Raw genomic sequence first — 22672 nt, 5'->3', positions numbered from 1 at the left:
TTACTTCTGTTAACACTAAGTGCACTGCAGATGCTGTGGTCAAATCAAGACGTACAAAAAAGCTGGATGAACTCAGCAGGTCGGGCAGCATCCGTTCAAAGGAGCAGTCAACGTTTCAGGTCGAGACCCTTCGTCAGGACTAAAGAAGGAGGGGGTAGGGGCCCTATAAAGAAGGTTTACTTCTGTTTACTCTTACTTCTGATGGCCACACATTTACTGTCTGAAGCCTGCTGTCTGGGTGTGACCACTTCAGTAAAAATCTCATCTGTGAAGTTTTCAGCCTCCTGGATGGTCCTGAGTACATCCAGCTCCACCTCCAGCTCCATTTCCTTGACCTTACCAGTCAGGAGCTGTGGTTGGATGCATTTCCTGCAGTCATCAAGGAATCCATTAGGTACCCTACAATCCCACAGCTTACAGGAGGGGCATTCCAATGCCTTAACTACTATTCTGCCTACACCTGTTATACTTCTAACTTCTCAAGCCTAAGTTCAAGCCTACGCCTGTTCTCACCTAAGCCCACTAAGCCAAAGCCTGGCCATTTTAACACTATCCACTACAACAATGGCCACTCTGATTACACCTCACTTCTTTTTACTGGCCCCTGTCGAGTCCCCAAGAAATTGTTATGATTGCAGCCTGTCAAAAAGTTCGAAAGGCCCTGGGCTCTTTTTCAATGATGCCAGAACACAAATGAAAATGCACTATAAACTACTGAAAATGTGCTATAAACTATGGCATGTTAGCACAATGCTTTACAGTAGCAGCAACCCGGGTTCAGTTCCTACCACTGCCTGTAAGGAGTTTGTACATTTTCCTTGTGACCACATGGGTTTCTTTCAGGTTCTCCGGTTTCCTCCCACAGTCCAAAGATGTACCAGTTGCTAGGTTAATTGGTCATTGTAAATTGTCCTGTGATTAATCTAAGATTAAATCGGGGGGTTGAGGGCAGTACAGCTCGAAGGGCCAGAAGGACATATTCCATTCTGTATCTCAATAAATAAATAAATCCAAATGTCTTTTTCTTAATAAGCTAATAGTAAACAATAAATGATCACAAAATGTAATTGTAGGGAGTTAAAATATGAACTTCTCCTGAAGAAAGTATTCTTATTTATTGGTCATTTAACTTGTATTTTGGCTACATTTAGGTGGATTTTTGTGTTGTCAGTTAATTTTTTTCAATATGTACATTTTCAAAGGGGTTCAAGCTGATTTTGTGAAGCAACCAACCTTATTAGTGGAGATATGCTTCCAGTTTATTTACATATAGCTATTGCTGTTTTTATAAATCATTTGATTGTTGATACTACATGCAGATTAATTCTCAACAGAAGTGGTCCACTGGTTCTGTGACATCCAGTATGGACATAACAACTGCTGCATTTTGATAACTAAACTATTAATTTATGAACTCATTCCTATAATTCATTTACATTCTGCCAATTTAAAGAAACATATTATTGCACCAAATTGTTCACTTTGCTTTTCTGAATTTAAAAACAAGTTTCACACTCTTCCGACCACATGGAATATTATCTGTCTCCTGCTAAGATATCCATTTAATACAACCTAACATATAACAGAATCAGACTCATAAACACAAGAGATTCTACAGCTGCTGTGTTACACAAAATCAGATTTATTGTTTTGCAGTCAATTTAGAAACATAGAAAACCTACAGCACAATACAGGCCCTTAGGCCCACAAAGCTGTGCCGAACATGTCCTTACCTTAGAAATTACTTAGGGTTACCCATAGCCCTCTATTTTTCTGAGCTCCTTGTACCTGTTCAGGATGTTTTAAAAGACCCTACCATATCCGCCTCTATCACCATCGCCGGCAGCCCATTCCACGCCCTCACCACTCTCTGCGCAAAATACTTGCCCCTGACATCTCTGTACCTACTTCCAAGTACCTTAAAACAGTGCCCTCTTGTGCTAGCCATTCCAGCCCTGGGAAAAAAGCCTCTGAATATCCACACGATCAATGCCTCTCATCATCTTATACAACTCTATCAGGTCATCTCTCTTCCTCCGTCGCTCCAAGGAGAAAAGGCCAAGTTCACTCAATGTATTCTCAAAAGGCATGCTCCCCAATCCAGGCAACATCCTTGTAAATCTCCTCTGCACCCTTTCAATGGCTTCCACATCCTTACTGTAGTGAGACGACCAGAACTGAGCACAGTACTCCAAGTGGGGTCTGACCAGGGTCCTATATATCTGCAACATTACCTCTTGGCTCCTAAACTCAATCCCATGATTGTTGAAGGCCAGTGCACCGTATACTATTTTAACCACAGAGTCAACCTGCGCAGCAGCTTTGAGTGTCTGTGGACTCGGACCCCAAGATCCCTCTGATCCTCCACACTGCCAAGAGTCTTATCATTAATACTATATTCTGCCATCATATTTGACCTGCCAAAATGAAGCACCTCACACTTACCTGGGTTGAACTCCCATCTGCCATTTCTCAGCCCAGTTTTGCATCCTATCAATGTCCTGCTGTAACATCTGACAGCCCTCCACACTATCCACAACACCCCCAAACTTTGTGTCATCAGCAAATTTACTAACCCATCCCTCCACTTCTTCATCCAGGTCATTTATAAAAATCAGGAAGAGCAGGGGTCCCAGAACAGATCCCTGAGGCACTCCACTGGTGACCGACCTCCTGCAGAATATGACCCGTCTACAACCACTCTTTGCCTTCTGTCTGCAAGCCAGTTCTGGATCTACTAAGCAATGTCCCCTTGGATCCCATGCCTCCTTACTTTTTCAATAAGCCTTGCATGTGGTACCTTATCAAATGCCTTGCTGAATGCCTTGCATATACGCTACATCTACTGCTCTACCTTCATCAATGTGTTTAGTCACATCCTCAAAAAATTCAGTCAGGCTCGTAAGGCATGACCTGCCCTTGACAAAGCCATGCTGACTATTCCTAATCATATTATACCTCTCTAAATGTTCATAAATCCTGCCTCTCAGGATCTTCTCCATCAACTTATCAACCTCTGAAGTAAGGCTTATTGGTCTATAATTTCCTGGGCTATATCTACTCCCTTTCTTGAATAATGGAGTAACATCCACAACCCTCCAATCCTCTGAAGCCTCTCCCGTCCCCATTGATGATGCAAGGATCATCGCCAGAGGCTCAGCAGTCTCTTCCCTTGCCTCCCACAGTAGATTAATCGTCCGATCCTGGTGACTTATCCAACTTGATGCTCTCCAAAAGCTCCAGCACATCCTCTTTCTTAGCTTTTCAGTCCACTGTAAGTCAGTCCTACAATCACCAAGGTCCTTTTTCATAGTGAATACTGCAGCAAAGTACTCAATAAGAACCTCTGCTATCCCCTCCTGTTTCATACACACTTTTCCACTGTCACACTTGATTGGTCCTATTCTCTCACATCTTATCCTCTTGATCTTCACATACAGTCGGCCCTCCTTATCCACAGGTTCCGCATGTGTGGATTCAACCAACCGCGGATCGGGAAAACCCGGAAGTTCTCTCTCCGGCACTCGTTGTTTGAGCATATACAGACTATTTTTTCTTGTCATTATTCCCTAAACAATACAGTATAACAACTATTTACATAGCATTTACATTGTATTAGGTATTATAAGTAATCTAGAGATGATTCACAAGTACACATAGTCCCCGGGTTATGAACGAGTTCCATTCCTGAGTCTGTCTTTAAGTCGGATTTGAAGTCGGAACAGTTACATCCAGTATTATGTAGCCTCAGTTAGTAAAACGTTTGTCTTAGTATATAGCATATATTTTACCTTTCTATGCATATAAAACACTTAAGAAACATATGTATTTCAATAATTAAACCACTGCATTGCTTAGTAATAATTGTAGCTTTCATCAGGGCAGGGCCTTTCAAATGCTCCATTATTCTCACTTTATCCTTTAAAATTGTTCCGATCGTTGACCGACTGTAGCCTAACGCTTTTCCAATGACTGATGGCATTTCACCTCTTTCTGATCACTTTATTATTTCCACTTTATTTTCAATTGCGATCGTGATTATTTTCGTGAACAGAAACACTGCGGATTCAGAGCTGCACCGCCAGGTCCTAATGTCCAGGGCACTGATACAGGTTAAATAAGGTCCAGGGTTCTGCTAGGTGCTAAAGAGCACCGTACTGAGACAGGTTAAATAAGGGACTTGAGCATCCATGTTTTTTGGTATCCGCGAGGGGTCCTGGAACCAATCCCCCATGGATAAGGAGGGCCAACTGTATTTGTAGAATGCCTTGGGGTTTTCCTTAATCCTGTCCGCCAAGGCCTTTTCATAGCCCCTTCTGGCTCTCCTAATTTCTTTCTTAAGCCTTATAATCTGTGTTGGGGGTTCTTTATTTGTAATTAACTTGACAATTTGTTAATTAATTTTGATCAACAGGGTACTAAACACAGTGGTTTGATCCCTGGTATCATAGATTTGATTATTACAGTTTTGTTACTATGGGAGTATATTGGATTGAAGTTCATGCAGGTTCAGATTCGAACTTCCTCAATAGATTTATTTTATCGCTTGATAAAATATTTAATGGCCTGAAATGTGGTAGGATGTTGATTAGAGGTGGTGAGTTATTCTAACTTGTGATTTTGTGTTTTCTAGCACGTTCCTGCTGCAGTAATACGCCTTATTATTTTGGAAAACATAATTTTAAGTCCCGCACATGATGTTTACCTATTAGTGGGAGCTTCTATTCACTATAAAGTTGCTAAATTAGTAAATGGAAAAATGACAGGTAAATTCCTATTGGCAAACTAAGTAGAAATCTGCCATAAGCAGAACTGTGTATGTTACTTTGCATATAATGTAATACATTCTTTTGGGATAACTTGAAAACAACTTTAGACTAAAGAACAATTTTCTTTTAGTGTACTGATATTAACACATGCATTTTATACATATATACCAACAGTTGAGCTATTAAAATACATTTTCCAATTTAATGCATTAGTCTTTAGCGATGAATTAAAACATTGAACCAAAAGTGAAATTTCTTTGATTTTTTTAAATCTCTCATTAAATAGCTATGGAGTGAGTACCTTGGCTAATACTGTATGAAGTACCTGATTCATAATTGCCTGAATATGCACCCAACTAAGCCATATAATGTGACACAAAAATACCCCTTGTACAGATTCCCTGCAAATAATAAGTGGTGTACTGCCACACCTCGTCCTGGTCTTCAGATAAAAATACAGGACGTGGTATTTTCATCTTTAAACCTACATTAAATTTACATGAAAATTACATTTGCTAAGGAGAATACTGCAAAAAAAGAAGTTATGCAAAATCTGTTTTGGTGTGTTAAAAAACAACTGGCTTACATTTGGTCTTTGTTAATATACTAGCCACAAGAGATCTGGATACAAGTTTCACATGTATTGAATTTCACAAAAAAAAGTATTGTTCTCTATATGTTACTTTCAGCAATGTGGTAACACTCCCACACATTTAACCTCACTCTGTTCAACTATTGTTATTTATATCATTAAATGATACTAATAACAAAAGAAATGGAGAAGGGAAAGGAACAAAATATATAACTTAATATTGTAGCCTTGGAGTTTTTTCCAATTCCATTAAATGCCTTGTAGGAATATTGAGAATGATTAATCTACAAATGTCTGTCAATGATGTTCTGTAATAGAGAAACATGTGTATCTTTAGGTGTACAGGGAAACTGGCCAGGGTCTCTTTTTGGTTTTGCTGATTTCTGGTAGACCTTAAATGAATATTTTATCCATTTTAGAAGCAAATAGACTTCCTATGTATCGAGTCAATTTGTTGTAGTCTTACGGATGTATATTCAGTGATAGGTTTATGGTATGGCTAGACTGATAAAATTTCACCAATATTTTTTCACAATATGCTTTTCATTTTCTGTCCTCACTTTATTTCCATATATGATACTCCACAGCGAAAGTCTCAGTTGCATTTTGACAATTGGGACCCATCCTATCATCATTGAGTATACCAGCCTTCAGAATCAAAGGTTACAGCACAGAAGGAGGCTATATGGCCTATTGAGTCCATCCTCGCTCTGTCCATTTAGTCACTCTCATGTTTTCTCCATAACCCTGGAAACTGCTTCCTTTCAAATATTTCTCCATTTACATATAGAACAAAAGAAAGCACATTTAAATCTTCCTGCACAATGCAACCTGGAAGTAAATTCCAAATCCTGATGTAAAAAAATGTTCTAGTGAATACAATGTCTACATGATGCACTTTTAACTATAAGCAAATGAACTGTCTTTATTTTCACATTGATTGCTTTCCTGGTATTTACCAAGTCAATTTTTTTCTGGTTTCCTTTTTTTGTTCTACTAGCTGACTAGCTTCCAATTAAGCAGCATCTGAATTTTCACATTTTAATACTTATTTTCAAAGCTATCTTTAGCATTGCCGTTCTCATCTCTGCAATCTTTCCTAGTTTCACATTCCTCTATTTCTAGACACTTATATACTGTTATTCTTAATTGATATACTATTGGTCTACAATTCCCTATCTGAACATCTATGCCTACCTAGCATTCTTTCTTAAAATGCTCCTTTCACTAACATTTGGTCACATAATCTAACGTCCCATGTATCTTTGTGTCAAAACTTTGTTAACACACTTTGAGACACACAGGACATTTTACCCTGTTAAAAGTGCTAAATTGGAATCCTAAAACAAAATCCTTCCAAAGCATCAGCTTTGTGCTTTTATGACTTTCAAAAAAGGTCCACCACCCACCTCCTGCTGCATCTATGGAAGAGAATGTTATTCCCATAGTAACCTCATCAGTAGTGTACCTCTATTTTGTTGATGGACATGGAAGGGTGGACCAGGAAGTTGCAAAGTAAATGACCTCTTTGCATTGCTGGCATGAGAGGGGAAGGTTGCCTGGTGGTAGAATTTTGTTGAAGGTGGTCAAAGTTGCAAGGGATTATTGCCAAATTCAGAGGTCAGTTGCCTATAAGCTGAGGACCAAGGAAACTTAGTATATGTTATTTTAATGTCTTGTTAAACAAAGAATTTGATTAGATAAACCATCATCAAATGGCTATAAGAAATGTGGCCAGTTGTACTGTAAGTATTATATCTCGGCAATGAGACAACTTTTGTCCAGATTTCACCAGTTACACATGTCTCTGCACTTCAACTTGTCTGTGTATAATGTTTAGAATAATCTATTTCTTAATACTCTTTTAGAAGTCAAGATGCCATCTGAACAGTATAGATTGAAATTACAAACTAATGAAGTGAGCTCTGCTGGAGGAAGAAATGGAACAGTTGCAAAGCTGGATTCTGACTCCTCCACTGTCTTAGGAGTCCATACAGGATGGACCATCTTATTTCTTACCCATAAACGTATCCATTTTTCAAAAACATACTTTCTATTACAGCATTGTTCAGATAATTTTATTTCCTGTAGTAACATACTAAAGTGGAAAAAAATTCATATTACTGTAAAATCTGTCACTTTCAGCATATCAGCATAGTATGTTAGTATTACAGAACATGTGCTGTTGATGTGTATTTTGTGATTGCACAAGAAAACTAAAGACAGAAAATTGATAGTTATGATAAATCTACAATTTCATCATTAACAAAGTAGTATGTAGTCTATCCATTTTATTATTTGATGGAATATTTAAATCTATGCATAAATACTATTTAACTTTTTAAAAGCTGGTTTGAAATAAAAAGATATTCAAATTTCAGCGGCAAAGTACAAAATGCTGTGCTATTATCTAACTCATTTAGTGCAACTGACCAAACGTGAGTCTCTAAGCAATGTTTGCGGAAAATGAGATGCTACTTCTTTACTTTCTTGTGTAGGTACAGTAATACTTAAAATATGTGGAAAACTTTCCAAGTAATCATTTTCTTAAGTTTTTTATCTGTTACATAATTTTAGTTTTGCTTTTCTCATGCCATACCTTTTTTTTCCTGAGATCAATTAATTTTATGATTGGAATTTGTTCTTTTTCAGCTTAAAAATGCATTGTGCCTTTTAAACCAGTCAAATCAGATTTAACTTGCAATGAAATATCATACAGTGTCACAGAATCTCATTTATATGAATTAGATCACTTCAAGTTTTAGATCACAGAGCATATAAGGTTTAATAGTAAACCTTGACTCCCCCACCTGTTGGGCAGGTGTGTATGTATGTGTGTGTGTGTGTATATATATTTAGAGAGAGAGATATATATAAATATAATCAGACTTTATGTTGCCCTCTTGGTGTGGTTCCATGGAATCTCTATACATTTCCCTTCCCCAGATTCCATCTGCCATCTTTTTGCCCACTCATTTAACCGATCAAAATCTGAAAAGACCCTTTGTGTACCTTTTCAAATTGTCATCAAATGTTTTGTCAGTTCTTGTATCTAATTAATATAGCTTGTAAATAGCAGAGCCCTCAATACTGATCTTTGAGGCATCCCACTTGTTAGTCATTGACTTAAAACTACTCATTTGTGCTTATTTATTTTTTGTTATCTGTTGATCAGTCTACTATCCATATTAATATGTTAACCTCAGGTATATAATCTTATGTTTCTTACAATAATCCTTTTGTTTAGAAATCTAGGTGTACTATATTTACCTGAATGAACTGCTAGGATGCAATACATTCTCTTTTTACATAACTGTAGAAATTCTTGCACTGTAATTCTACATTTCTTGCCAGTTTATTTTCATATTCATTTTCCCCATTTTGTCAATTTTTACAGGTTTCTAAAGTTCTTCCATTCCTTAATGACATTTGTCTTTCTAACTTTATAAACCATTTCTTGTTAACTCTTGTAACTAATTCTAACCTTAGCTTTTTCTGTTATCTAAGGACTATTTTAACTTGCCTAATCTGTCTTAACTAATTGACTGTTCACATAAATATAATTACCGTACCTTTATTTATTTAAGGTTAAAACTGAAGTTTTGGACTTAAATTTGTCAAATTCAAGCTAAATGTGAAATTTTATCATTCAACGATCATATTTCTATGGTGGAATATTTAATATGAAATACTAATTAATTCTGTCTCAGTGCATATAAATGAATCTAGACTAGCCAGCAAATGAAGTCAACTTGCATAAAGGCTGAAGTCAGAGACTTGTGCTTTGAAATGCTGCACTATTATGACTACAGTATTAGATTTTAACATTGGTTTGGTATGTTATTAAAATATTTTTGATTTCCTTATGCAGTATTACGTCTTGGATAATAAACAAAGAGCATATAATAATTTCTGAGTAACTAATTATTTGTAATTCTGTATTTTAAAAAAATATTACAAGGCTTATTATGGTTTAACTAAAATAAAGATATTCACATGCAGGGACTTTCTCATCTACCCAACTGTACAATATACGTTGTCCAAGCTGGTTTTCTAGGTTGGTATTATATTGATTTTATCTGGCAGAATGTTCATTGAACTGAGATATGAAATATTAAATTGTCTAATTTAAGTGGAATAAATTAAAGTATAACCCACTTTAGTTGTACTTAGTTTCAATTAAATTAGCTCTGCTGATTTGGTATCTACAGTAACAGCCATTTCCTGTCTATCATTTTCTAAGAGGTGAATTTTCTGCATAACAATGATGCTAGGAAACTTTTCCACGATGATAATGTAGCCAGATGGAAGCCCATCTCAGCTACAGGGAGTAGTTCTTCAAGAGCTACTGCTTCACAGTGGAGCTAAGCAATACAGATCAAACATCTTTGTATCAGTATATAAGAAATATTAGATGAAAAGATTTCAGCTGTAAATTCGGAACTTGAGCTGTTAGCAAACTGACCTGATACATAAGGTACTTGAATCCTAATTTGTCCATCAGACGATAAAGTTGTCCCGGCTTTAACTCCACAATAAACTTTGAACGAGTTATTTTTGCAATTTCTACCACATAAATGATTTTTTAAAAATTGTTTTAAAAGATGCATTAGTATAATATCACTTAAACGGGTTAAACTTTGGTTTCAAGATTATAATTTCACTGTTTCTCTGCCAGCTGTTAACTATTTAATATGGTATAAGGATCAGATGTCTAAGCTTTTAAGGTACATTTGTTTTCTTGATTCATATAGAGCACACACATTATAAGGAATGTAAAGAAAATCAAGTATGGATCTGTTGGATTTTCTAAAATATGTATTCTAGAGGTGGTTTTCCACAGTGAGTGTAATTTAAAATTGAAAGTAATTTAATCTTTGGTCTTTCGGTTAATTCAGGTTTTTCTGTCCTGCCTGGAGAAAGATGGGTTCTGGAAGTAGGACGAAATTATGAATTTACTGTGGAAGTTTACGACAAAAAGAGTAATAAAGTTTATTTATCTGATGTAAGTTGATAATTCAGTTATGACCTTTGGGAATGTCTTTCTGTATGGATGTCCTTGAGGATAAAACTCAAATACTTAATCCATTTCAAATTTTAGATGTTATTCATGTTTTTAACACTTATTATAGATTAACTTAATTTTACCTAGGAATGCCAAGATTTACCACTGATTTATTTTGCAATGTAGAGATGGTACTCTCACCTGCCATATCTTTGCAGACATTCTGTAGTTTTAAGCAATTGCAAATTCCATTCTTTAAGAAATCCTTATTGCAAAGGACTCCAACATCAAGAACCCAGTACATTAAGGAAAAAATATATATAACCTTTTGACTTTTCTTCCTTGAATTAAAAAAAAATTATTGTTAATCAGTATCAGATTTATTATCAGTGTCTTATATGACATGAAGTTTGTTGTTTTGTGGCAGCAGTACAGTGCAAAGACATAACATTGCTAAAAATTATAAATTAAGTAAGCAGTACAAAGGTTGGGAATTATGAGGTTCATGGACTATTAGAAATCTAATGGCTGAGGGGAAGAAGTTGTTTCTGAATCATTGAGTATGCACCTTCAGGCTGCTGTACCTCCTCCTTTCTAGTGGTAATGAGGAGAGGGCATGCCCTGGATGATGAAAGTCTTTAATGGTGGATGCTGCCATTTTGAGGCAGTGCCTCTTGAAGGTGCATTTGATGATGAGGAGGATAGTGCCCATTATTGAGCTGGATGACTATAATCCTCTGCAGCCTCTTGAAATCTTGTGTATTGGAGCCTCCATACCAAGCTGTGATTCCTCAGTCAGAGTGCAATCTACTGTACATCTACAGACATTTGCAAGAATCTTTTATGACATTACAAATCTCCTCAGACTCCTAATGACTCCTATTGGTGTGCCTTCTTCATAAATACATCCATGTTTTGGGTCCAGGACAGAGCCTCTGAAATGTTAGCAAATAGGAACTTAAAGCTGTTCACTCTTTCCATTGCTGGCCCCTTAATGAGGACTGGTGCACGTTCTCCCAACTTTCCCTTCCTGAAGTCTGCATTTGTTTCCTTGGTCTTGATGACTTTAAGTACAAATTTGTGTTGTTACGACACCACCCAACCAACTGATCCATCTAATTTTCTAACACCTCGTTGCCGTCTAAGAATTTACCTACAACAATGGTGAATTTATATTTTATGAGAATCAATAAATAGAGATAAGTATGATATTTTAATAAATCTTAGTATTATGTTGTAATTTGCAAAAGTGATTATGAAATGTAATATAGATGAACAGAAAATCGGAAAATAGCAGATAAAGAAGAATCTGAAACATAACCACTTTGTGCTTAAAATGGAGATTAATAACACTTCAGGAATTTATTCCTAGCCAGTCTTTCTCATGGTTTTAACTTCAGGGGATAAACAGTTTTATGGAATGCGTTAATTGAAGGGAATCTTATCTTAGTCAATTCTGTAGACTTGAATCTTCTTCACAACTATTTCTTGATAATACTTTTTTTGGTTATGTAATGCTTATTAATAAGGAAAGAGATTTCTTTATGGTAACTTACATTTTAGGGATTGAAATTGAATCAGAGATTCTAATTTACTGTCAGTTGTGTAAACAAAATAAGACCAACTATCTAAATCCACTTTCTGTAAAACAATGCTTTTACTTACTTGTTAGCACAGTTTGCAAATCTGAATATCAGAAAACAGAAAGCCAATACAGTACATTGCTTGTGATTTTTCAAATGCTAATTTCAGTGGATAAAAGTTAGTTAAAAACCTTTCCATTGAATGCACCTCAATCTGCAGAATGTACATGAAGAAGATATAGCTTTCAGAATGTATTGCTGACAGATACCAAAATCTAAAGTTTTTGTTGGGAGCACTAAGCACACTACTTTGTAATGCCAGAAGATCACACCTGCTCAACTTCGTTTCATTGACATCACTGAAATTAAGTTTGGAGGAAGAGTACAATATGCTACTTTAGTGTGTTTAAGACAATGGCAGGATTAATTTCTGGAATTATGTTCAGAGTCATAGAGTTGTACAGCTCAGAAGCATGCTCTTAGGCCCAACTTGTCTATGTCAACCAAGTTGCCTACCATTCCAGTCTTCGTGCATTTGTCCATATCCCTCTGAACCTTTCCTTTTCATGTTTCTTGAATATGCATAATTTTAACTGCTTAATAGTAGTTGGTACATGGTTTTAATACTGGAATGGGAAGTTTGATACTGTAATTCTTTTGTCCAGATTTAATCAGAATTTACATTAGCAAATGTATTTGTTAAGCTTTTAGAAGCAAATTCATGATTTTAATAATATAGGAGAAAAGTGAAAATTTCAGATCCAAAGAGACTAACTTGGAAAGAACCAATGGCTCGAAACTGCGCCATTAAGAGTGCAGCTGTGTGCAGCTCCGATGGAAACCATCAAATATTCTTGTTTAGGACTACTGCAGCTGAAATTCACAGTCATAGCCATGGGTACTTCAGTAAACAATATAGTTTTAAGATGTGTAAACAGAATTATCAATACGCAAAATCAACAAACCTTGGACAACATACTCAGGTTGCAAGTGCAGTTCCTTTTAAGAAAGCAGAAGCAGGGATGCCACAACGATTTACAAGTTAAATTGAAACACAGAGGCTTTGGACTTTCACTCCCGACTATCCTGCAGGTGAATGTAAAGTCTCTGGAAAATAAAATTGACAACCTCAGAGCAAGATTGCTATACCTGATTGAGGGACATCAGAGACTGCTATGTACTTTGCTTCATGGAAACATAGTTCACACCTACCATTTGGACGCAGCACTGTAGCTCAATGGCTTCACCATTCTCCGCAAAAACAGGACTACACAGTCTCTTAAAGGCAGAGGAGGTGGAATATGCTTGATGATTAACTCATTGTGATGCACAAACATGGCAGTTCTGTCTCAGGCCTGGTCACCTGACCTGTAAGACCTAACAGCCACATGTTGTCCATTTTATCTGCCAAGGGAGTTTTCCACCATCATCTTGGTAGTGGTATACATTCCACCTCAGGCCAACATCAGGCTGGCACTGGAGAAGCTGAGCAACACAATCAGCAGGTGTGAAGCTACACACCCTGATGTCTTCCCTATTGTTGTGGGAGATTTTAACCAGCTTGAAGAAATCTTTGAACAATTACCACCAACATATCACCTGTGGAACCAGAGGACCCAACACAGTTGATCACTGTTATACCACCATCAAAAATTCTTACTGTGCAATCCCATGCCCACACTTTGAAAAGTCTAATCACCTGACTGTACTTATACTCCCTGTGAATAGGCAGAGACTAAAAACCGCAGCACCAGTGCTGAGGACCAAGAGGGTATGGTCAAGAGAAGTGGAGAAGAGCTCTCAGGACTGCTTTAAGTCAGTGGACTGGACAATATTCAGGGATTCATCTTTGAGTCTGAATAATATGCCACAGTTCTCACCGACTTCATCAAAACCTATATGGATGAGCGTGTGCCTTCAAGAACATACCAGACATACCTAAATCAAAAGCCATGCATAAACCAAGAGATTCTTGGTCTGCTAAGAACTAGATCTGTGGTATTCTCTTTCTTTTTCAATATTTTTATTGATTTCTTACATAAAAGAATACAGAGTACAGTAGGATATATAATATATATCGATTACAATATATTGGAATCACAAATATAGTCTCATTACCACATAGCCATATAAATTAAATTTAACCATAATATTGAAAAAAGGTAATATTATTATACAAAAAATCTAAACCCACTATAAGAAAAAAAAACAGCTGTTTGGTTAAAAAAAAAGGAAAAGAATTGTTATCATATAGTAAAACATAATATTAGCCAACATCTGTGCTTAATAGCAAATCAAAGATTTTGAAAACAATTCAAAAAAGGTCCCCACAATGTTAAAAAATCTTGTCTAGGTTCAGAAATTGAACAGTGAATCTTCTCTAAATTTAAGCAAGGCATAACATAATTTAACCAATGAGTATGAGTAGACGGAGTGCCATCCTTCCACTTAAGCAACAATGCCCTCCTGGCTATAAGAGAAATAAAAGCCAAAATGTGCAAATCATGTGCCTCCAAAATAATATCATTTCCTCCAACAATACCAAATAAGGCAGTCAAAGGATTATGTTTAAAATTTACTTTAAAAAACACCAAAAAGTTTGGAATACTTCCTTCCAGTATTTTTCAAGACTCGGACAAGCCCAAAACATATGAATTAGTGAAGATTCTCCATTGTTACATCTATCACAATAGGGAGATATATCAGAATAAAAACAAGACAGCTTATCTTTAGTGGGCCCTATGAACCACTTTAAATTGTAGAAGGGAATGACAGGCACATAATGATAAAGTATTAACCAATTTAAACATTTCATTCCAAGTATCTTCAGAAATTGGAATCTGTAAATCTTGTTCCCAGAGATTTTAAATTTTGTCTAAAGGAATATTTCTTATTCCCAACAACATACCATAAATATTAGATATAGATCCATTATGGAAGGGTTTCAAATTAAAAATTGTATCAAGTAAATTCTTATCTGGACTTTTAGGAAATTATGTACTTGAGAACGCAAAAAGTCTCTAATTTGTAAATATCGAAAAGAAGTGTATTTTGGGTAGGCTATACTTAGCTGACAGTTGTTCAAATGAAGAGAGACTATCTCCAACAAACAAATCCTGAAAACATTTAATTCCCAATCTATTCCACTCTTTAAAAACTACATCAGTCATAGAAGGTTTAAAAAATAGTTCGAAAAAAGGGACTTGAAAGTGAAAAACTCAATAAACCAAAATATTTTCTAAATTGTACTCAAATCCTCAAAGTGTGTTTAACTACAAAATGATCAGTTAAATTACTTAAAGATAAAGGAATCGAAGATCCGAGAAGAGAAATGATGGAAAATTAATTAACAGAATTAGCTTCTAAAGAAACCCGGACTGGACAGTCCTCTCGATTAATGTAATATAACCAAAATGTAAGATTCTGTATATTGAATGTCCAGTAATAAAGCCTAAAATTGGGTATGGCTAAACCTCCATTCTTTTTAGCTTTTTGAAGATGAACTTTGTCTAATCGAGAAATTTTCTTTTTCTGTATATAAGAAGATATAATAGAATACAGAGAATTGAAAAAGGACTTAGGAATAAAAACAGGTATGGCCTGAAATAAATATAAAAATTTAAGCAAAATATTTATTTTAATAGAATTAATTCGGCCAATCAATGATAAAGGGAGGGGTGACCAATTTGATAGTGCCTTCTTAACATAATTCAGAAGTGTAAAAAAAAATTCTTTAAAAAGGAATTTATAATTCCTAGTAATTGTTATGCCCAAATAAGTAAATTGATTTCTTACAATTTTAAAAGGAAGGTTAGTATTAACTAATACCAAATTATTCAAAGGAAAAAGTTCACTCTTATGAAAGTTAAGTTTATATCCTGAAAACTGACTAAAGCAGGAGAGTAAAGAAAGTACGGAAGGTAAAGAAGGCATCACATTAGAGATGTAGAGCAATAGGTCATCAGCATAAAGCTAGACTTTGTGGGTAATACCCCTCCTTAAAATACCAGTGATATCATTAGATACCCGGAAAGCAATAGCCGAAGGTTCTAAGACCACATCAAAAAGCAAAGGACTCAGAGGACAATCTGTCTAGTTCCATGTTGAAGTTTAAATGGTTTAGAATTCTGAGAGTTAGTAAGAACCTGAGCAGAGGAAGATAGATAAAGGCATTTAATCCATTGAATAAAATCAGGCCCAAAGTTAAATTTTTCTAAAGTTTTAAATAAATAATTCCATTCAACCCTATCAAAGGCTTTCCCAGCATCTAAGGATATCACACATTCCGATATCTCTTTAGTAGGAGAATAAATAACATTCAATAAATGACAAATATTAAAGTGGGAGTATCAATTTTTGATAAATCCAGTCTGATCATCAGAAATAATAGATGGCAAAATATTTTCAATCCTATGAGCCAAAAGTTTAGATAAAATTTTAGTATCAACATTAAGTAAGAAAATTGGTCTAGAAGAAGAACATTCAGTTGGATTCTTATTCTTTTTAGAATAAGCAAAATAGAGGCTTCATAAAAAGATTGTGACAACCTACCTAATTTAAAAGAGTCCGAAAGGACTGAATATAAATGAGGTATAAGCAAAGAGGAAAAAGCCTTATAAAACTCTCCAGAAAATCCATCAGGACCCAGAGCCTTCCCCAATTGAACAACCTCGGCAATTTCCTCATTAGAAATGGGTTGATCCAGCAATTTTCGATTATCATCAGGAAGTGTAGGAATGTTTAATCGATCTGAGAAATTATTCATTACAGTATTATCTTTAGGAGGATCAGAACTATAAAGTTTAGAATAGAATTCTCTAAAAGTATCCTTTATTTCTAAATGATCAGATGTTTTATCATCATTAGCTTTACAAATTTCTTTAATTTGGTGTTTAACTATAGAGCTCTTTAATTGGTTACCCATTTTATCTCCATGAACATAAAACAGACTTTATCTTTTAAAAGTTGAGTTTCAATTGAATAACTTAAAAGCAGATCGTATTTAGTTTTAATTTCAACACATCTTTTATATAAAACAGGATCTGGAGCTAAAGCATATTTTTGGTCTAATTATTTCAACTGATTGGCTAATTCAATTCTCTCCATACTAGCTTTTTTCTTAACACTTGCGGTAAAAGAGATATTTTTTTCTCTAATATAAGCCTTAAAAGCATCCCATAAAATAAGACTAGAAGTCTCTTCTGGCGTATTCTCTTAAAAAAAAGAGTAATTTGTCTCTCCAAAAAATTTTAAAACTCCTTATCAAATAACAGATTTGGATTAAAATGCCAGAATCTGTTTATTTGGGAGACACCTGGAAGATTTAAAGATAAAAACACAAAAGCATGATTTGAAACAGCAATTTCTTTATATTCACTGGATTGAACCAATGGAATCAATTGACTATCAACAAAAAAATAATCCTGGAATATGTATGATGAACATAAGAAAAAAATGAGTACTCTTTATCTGTTCGATGCAAAAAGTGCCAAATATCAACAATATCACATTTCATTAGAAAAGATTGGATAAAGGAGACAGATCTACTAAAAGTCAATCATTTACAAGATGAGCGATCTAAAACAGGGTCTAAACAACAGTTGAAGTCTCCTCCTAAAACCACAGAATACAGACTTAAATCTGGTAAAAGCAAAAAAAAGCATTCAGAAAAACCTGGATCATCTATATTTGGGGCATATAAATTAGCAAAAACCATTAATTTATTATCTAATTTCCCTGACACTATAACAAAACACCCATTGGTATCAGACACTACATTATGTTGAATGAAAGAAACTGAATTGTCCATGAGAATCGAAACTCCTCTGGCTTTAGCCTGAAAGGAGGAATGAAAAAATAAGCCCTTCCAATGGATGAAAAGATGTAAATTTTCACATTTACAAATAGGTTTTCTTGTAAAAAAATAATTGAGACATTCAATTTCTTAATATAATTAAATATCTTATTACATTTCATAGGATGGTTTAATCCTTTCACAGTAAAACTAAGTAAATTGATAGTATGGTCCATTTTAAATATTACTTAAAAGAGAGGTTAGAATAAAAACTGCTGGAATATATATTAAATCCAGACAATGAACTTTAAGATAAAGTAACCAAGCAACAATTGAAGCTAAGAGAACCAAACAGCTGATAGAAAAGAAGAAATCCACCCCCTAACCCCCCACCCAAAGAGAGAAAGTCAACCAAAGGGCAGTCAACAGCTAAACCTACCAACATTACCATCCCAAAACAATCTACTGCCTGAGCTTCAAAAAATTTTCAAGGCTAATTGCATTCCAACAAGACACAACAAAAAATAGAGCAAAATTAAACTTATTAAAAAAACCTCATAAAAAATACAGTATAAAATATTAAAAAGAACTAAGAAAATTCAGACTATATTAACTTGGAAAGTATTAACTCAATGAAAACTTCCTGATGTTAAATCTTTAATTTTATAAGCAAAGAAATAAAAATACAAAAAAATTAGATATGAAGGTATACCAAAAGTAAACAAAAAACAATTGTTCATAAAAGAAAGTAATGAACAGTTAGACGGTTGATTCTAAAAAAAGGATCCATCAGGCAGACACAACATAGATTTATGTAGGAAATTATTGAACAGTTAAACTTCTGATACCGATTCTGAAATTAAAAAATCCTGCACCTCTTGAGTTGAACGGAACCATTTCTGAGAGCCATTTTTCAAAATGATTCTAAGATGAGAAGGGTAACAAAGAGAGGGTTTAAAACCTTTATTATACAATTCCGACATAACCTTTTTAAACTTGAAGCATTCATTCAACATCTTGGGTGAAGAATCCTCCATAATTCTGATCTTCTGGCCTTCATAATCAATCATACCTTTCCAACAAGATTCACGAATTAAAAGTTCCTTTGTTTGAAAGTGGTGAAGACAAATTATCACTGAACGGAGTTGTTCTCCTGGAGGAGGTCTTGGTACTGGCGATCTATGAGCTCGGTCTATTTTAGGTGGAGATTTTAAAATATTCAGAAATAAGTTAGCCAAAATGTTTGCAAAACATTTACGATGGCTGATTGCCTTCCATTATCTCTTTAAAACCCAGAATTCGTAAATTATTTCTTCTGCTTCTATTTTCTAAGTCGATAATCTTTTGTCTTAATTTTTCATTAACCTTTGACTGTTTATCACAGATCTTTTCCAGGACATCAATCTTCGTATCCAACATCATCAAAGTGTCTTCATTCTCTTTTATCCATTTATCATGTTCCCTTAAAGTTTTTTGAATAGAATCCAATTTTACATCCATTCGTTTAAATTCAGCGCTGAGTTGCCGGAATTTCTGCTGGAACTCCTCCGAAAGTTCATTTTTATGCTTTCAAATTGTCTCCATAATAGATTTGAAAGTTATAGGAGGGTCCTCTTCATTTTTTAGTAGGTTCGGTACCCCACATCATAAAACAATATTGCATTTAAAAGTAAGTTTTCAAAACAAGTTGGAAACAGTAAATTAAGCAGAGTAGGAGCAACTAAAAAAAATGCTGCTACTCCATCGACAGCCAGTAGGTTTCTCATGGTATTCTCAAGAGCAGTGATCCAGAACTATACAAGAAGTCCAGGTGTGACCTACAGAAGACTGTCTTAAGAGCAAGAGAACAATTCTGATTGAGGTTATAGATGGAATCGGATACACATCAGCTCTGACAGGGTTTGCAGGCCGTTATGTCCTACAAAGCAAAATTTAACATCAACAATGACAATGATGCTTCACTCCCATTTGAGCTCAATGCCTTTTTTACACACTTTGAAAGTGAAAATAAAACTGCATCGATACGGATCCCTGCAGCATCCAATGATCCTGTGATCTCTGTCTCAGAGGCCGACATCAGAACATCTTTCAAAAGGATGAACCCTCACAAGGCATCAGGCCCTGCTGGTATATCAGGTAGACCTCTGAAAACCTGTGCCAACCAATTGGTGGGAGTGTTCAAGGACATCTTCAATCTCTCACTGCTGCATTTGGAATCTCCCACCTGCCTCAAAAGAGCAATAATCATACCAATGCCTAAGAAGAGCAGGGAGAATGACCAATTCTCTGTGGCACTCACATATACAGTGGTGAAATACTTTGAGAGGTTGGTCATGAATCAACTCCTGCCTAAGCAAGGACCAGGGCCGCTGCAATTTGACTATTTCCGTAACAAAGCTACAGCAGATGCAATCTTACTGCTTCTCCACTTGACCTTGGAAAACCTGGACAATAGTAATAGCTATATCAGCCTGCTGTTTATTGACTACAGCTCAGTGTTCAACAAGATCATACCCTCAGTTCTAATCAAAAAGCCTCAAAACATAGGCCTCTGTACCTCCCTCTGCAACAGGATCCTTGACTTCCTCATCAGGAGACCACAATATGTGCAGATTGGAAATAACATCTCCTCCTCACTGACACTCAACACTGCCACACCTCAAGGATGTGTGCTTAGCCCACTGCTCTACTCTCTCTACACCCACAACTGTGTGGATAGGTACAGCTCAAATACCATCTATAAATTTGCAGACTACAACTATTGTTGGCAGAATTTCAGAAGGGTAAGTCAAGAGAACACACATCAGCCCAGTTCTTGGGTGTCAATATTTCTGAAGATCTATCCTGGGCCCAATATGTTGATGCAGTTACAAAGAAGGTACGGCAGCAGCTATATTTCATCAGAAGTTTGAGGAGAGTTGGTATGTCACCAAAGACGTACTGTGGAGAGCATTCTAACTGGTTGTATCACTGTCTGGTATGGAGGGGACACTGCATAGGATCAGAAAAAGCTGCAGAAAGTTGTAAGCTTAGCCAGCTCCATCATGGGCACTAGCCTTTCCACCATCCAGGACACCTTCAAAAGGCAATACACACAAAATACTGGACGGTCTCAGCAGGTCAGGCAACATCTATGGAAATGAATAAACTGTTTAAGGGCAAGTCTCTTCCTCAGGACCTTCGAAAGGTGAAGCCTCAAAAAGACAGCATCTATCAATAAGGACACCCATCACCCAGGCTATGCCTTCTTCTCATTGCTACCATTGAAGAGGTGCATGAGCCTAATGACACACACTCAAGGTTTTACAGCCAACTCCTTCCCCTCCAGCTTCAGATTTCTTAATGGATAATGAACCCATGAACACTTCCTCAGTACTTTTCCTTCTCTTTTTGCACTATTTACTTAATTTATTTTTTATATTGTTACGAATGAGGAGCAAATCTGATGGACAGAAAGGTCCAGAATCGCCAATGCCCCCCCCCCCCCTTCCTTTTTGAGAATCGCAAGATCGCTATTATTTTGGGTCTGAGACCCAGGAAATGAGAGAGAGAGATGCAGGATCACAGCAAAGGCAGTTGTTATACACAACCAGGTGGAATGTCTCTTAACAAAAGCGGAACGGAACCACTGATTACTGCTATTGTCTCTTGGAGAAGGAATTGTGTATTGAGTACTGTACTGGTCATTGAAACCCCTCAGGGGACAACCAGAGTGGTCTGGTTGAGGGATTGCATCATCCTAACCTGATTGACATCTGAGACCCACTTGAGTGAGGATAAAAGAGGGGTCTGGGGAACACCCCTCAGACACACCAGGAGAAACGCTAGAAATCCAGTGACAGCGTTTTATAGCGAAAGCTGGTGAGAGCTCGTGTGTGTGTCCTCCCTTGCCTGGGTGGCGGGCTCATCACGGAAGAATGGTTTAGCTAATGGAGAGGTCATACTTGAACGGCCACAGCAACGAGACACCGACGGATCGAAATCATAAAGGAAGGTTGGCAAAAACAATAGCGGTAACTGTTCCTATTCTTCTATCTCTCTCTCTCTCCAACAATTGCAACACAGTGACAAACAAACGACGGCAGCCTGTGTGAACTGCAGCGAACTTTATATTTCCATCGGACAATTCATTATCCCCTAGACAACGATAGAGCTTATTTCTTATTGATTATTATTATTCCCGCACTTTTAGGTTTAGTATTGACGACGTATATTATCTGTATATTTGCATTGATATTATTTTTGTGTATTTTTACTAATAAATACTTTTAAAAATAGTATCACCAGACTCCAATGGATGCCTCTATCTTTGCTGGTAAGTAACCCAGTTACGGGGTTCGTAACAATATATACTTCTTATTGTAATTTATACTTCTCCGTGGATTGTCACCTTGTCGTGGTGGAGAAGTTTGTGTGGTCCTGAGATCCCGAGAGCGATGCCAACTGGAGCTATGCTCCTGGTAGGGTCACCCATGGTGGTAAGGTTGAGGGTAAGATCCCTGACCAAGAACAATCCAACCAAGACCTCAATGGTGGAACAGGCAGATTAAGTTACTTTGAACTCAGCAGCTGTGAATGCGGATGAAGGCTGCAACAAACCCATCAGCTCCAATCATTGTGGTTTCCATGCCATTGGGATCAGTTGGTTGATTTGTGAAGTATTGTGTGCTTCTTGATTGCAAAATCAAGTACACATTAAACAAATACATGCACGGGCGTCTTCACTCTGTGGGCCACTTCTTCATGTCTTTCAGTGATCAGGGGACAGCAACGGGAGCAGTCAATGTGATGGCTGGAAGCTCCTAGTCAAGAACTGGCACGAAAGCGGTGAATACTTGATTCAGTCACTCAACTTTTGGACAGAAGCAGGAAAGTTCTTCGGTAGCAGTATTCACGTCTGAGCAACCCTATTTAGAATCCACTCTGCTC

General features: G+C 36.3%; 1 protein-coding gene across 1 annotated transcript in view; it reads left to right on the top strand.

Moving 5' to 3' along the window:
* The window catches only part of LOC140731515 (nuclear pore membrane glycoprotein 210-like), a 138018-nt gene that overhangs the window by 30933 nt on the left and 84413 nt on the right, over window positions 1–22672 (top strand). The window contains exons 6-9 of the mRNA XM_073052985.1: window positions 4634–4766; window positions 7230–7388; window positions 9350–9418; window positions 10260–10366. Coding sequence (XP_072909086.1) covers window positions 4634–4766; window positions 7230–7388; window positions 9350–9418; window positions 10260–10366 — 468 coding nt within the window. The remainder of the gene's footprint in view (window positions 1–4633; window positions 4767–7229; window positions 7389–9349; window positions 9419–10259; window positions 10367–22672) is intronic.

This window comes from Hemitrygon akajei, chromosome 8 (genome assembly GCF_048418815.1).
Source record: "Hemitrygon akajei chromosome 8, sHemAka1.3, whole genome shotgun sequence".
In the NCBI taxonomy this organism is placed as follows: Eukaryota; Metazoa; Chordata; class Chondrichthyes; order Myliobatiformes; family Dasyatidae; genus Hemitrygon; species Hemitrygon akajei.
This window is presented reverse-complemented; position numbering and strand designations above follow the sequence as displayed.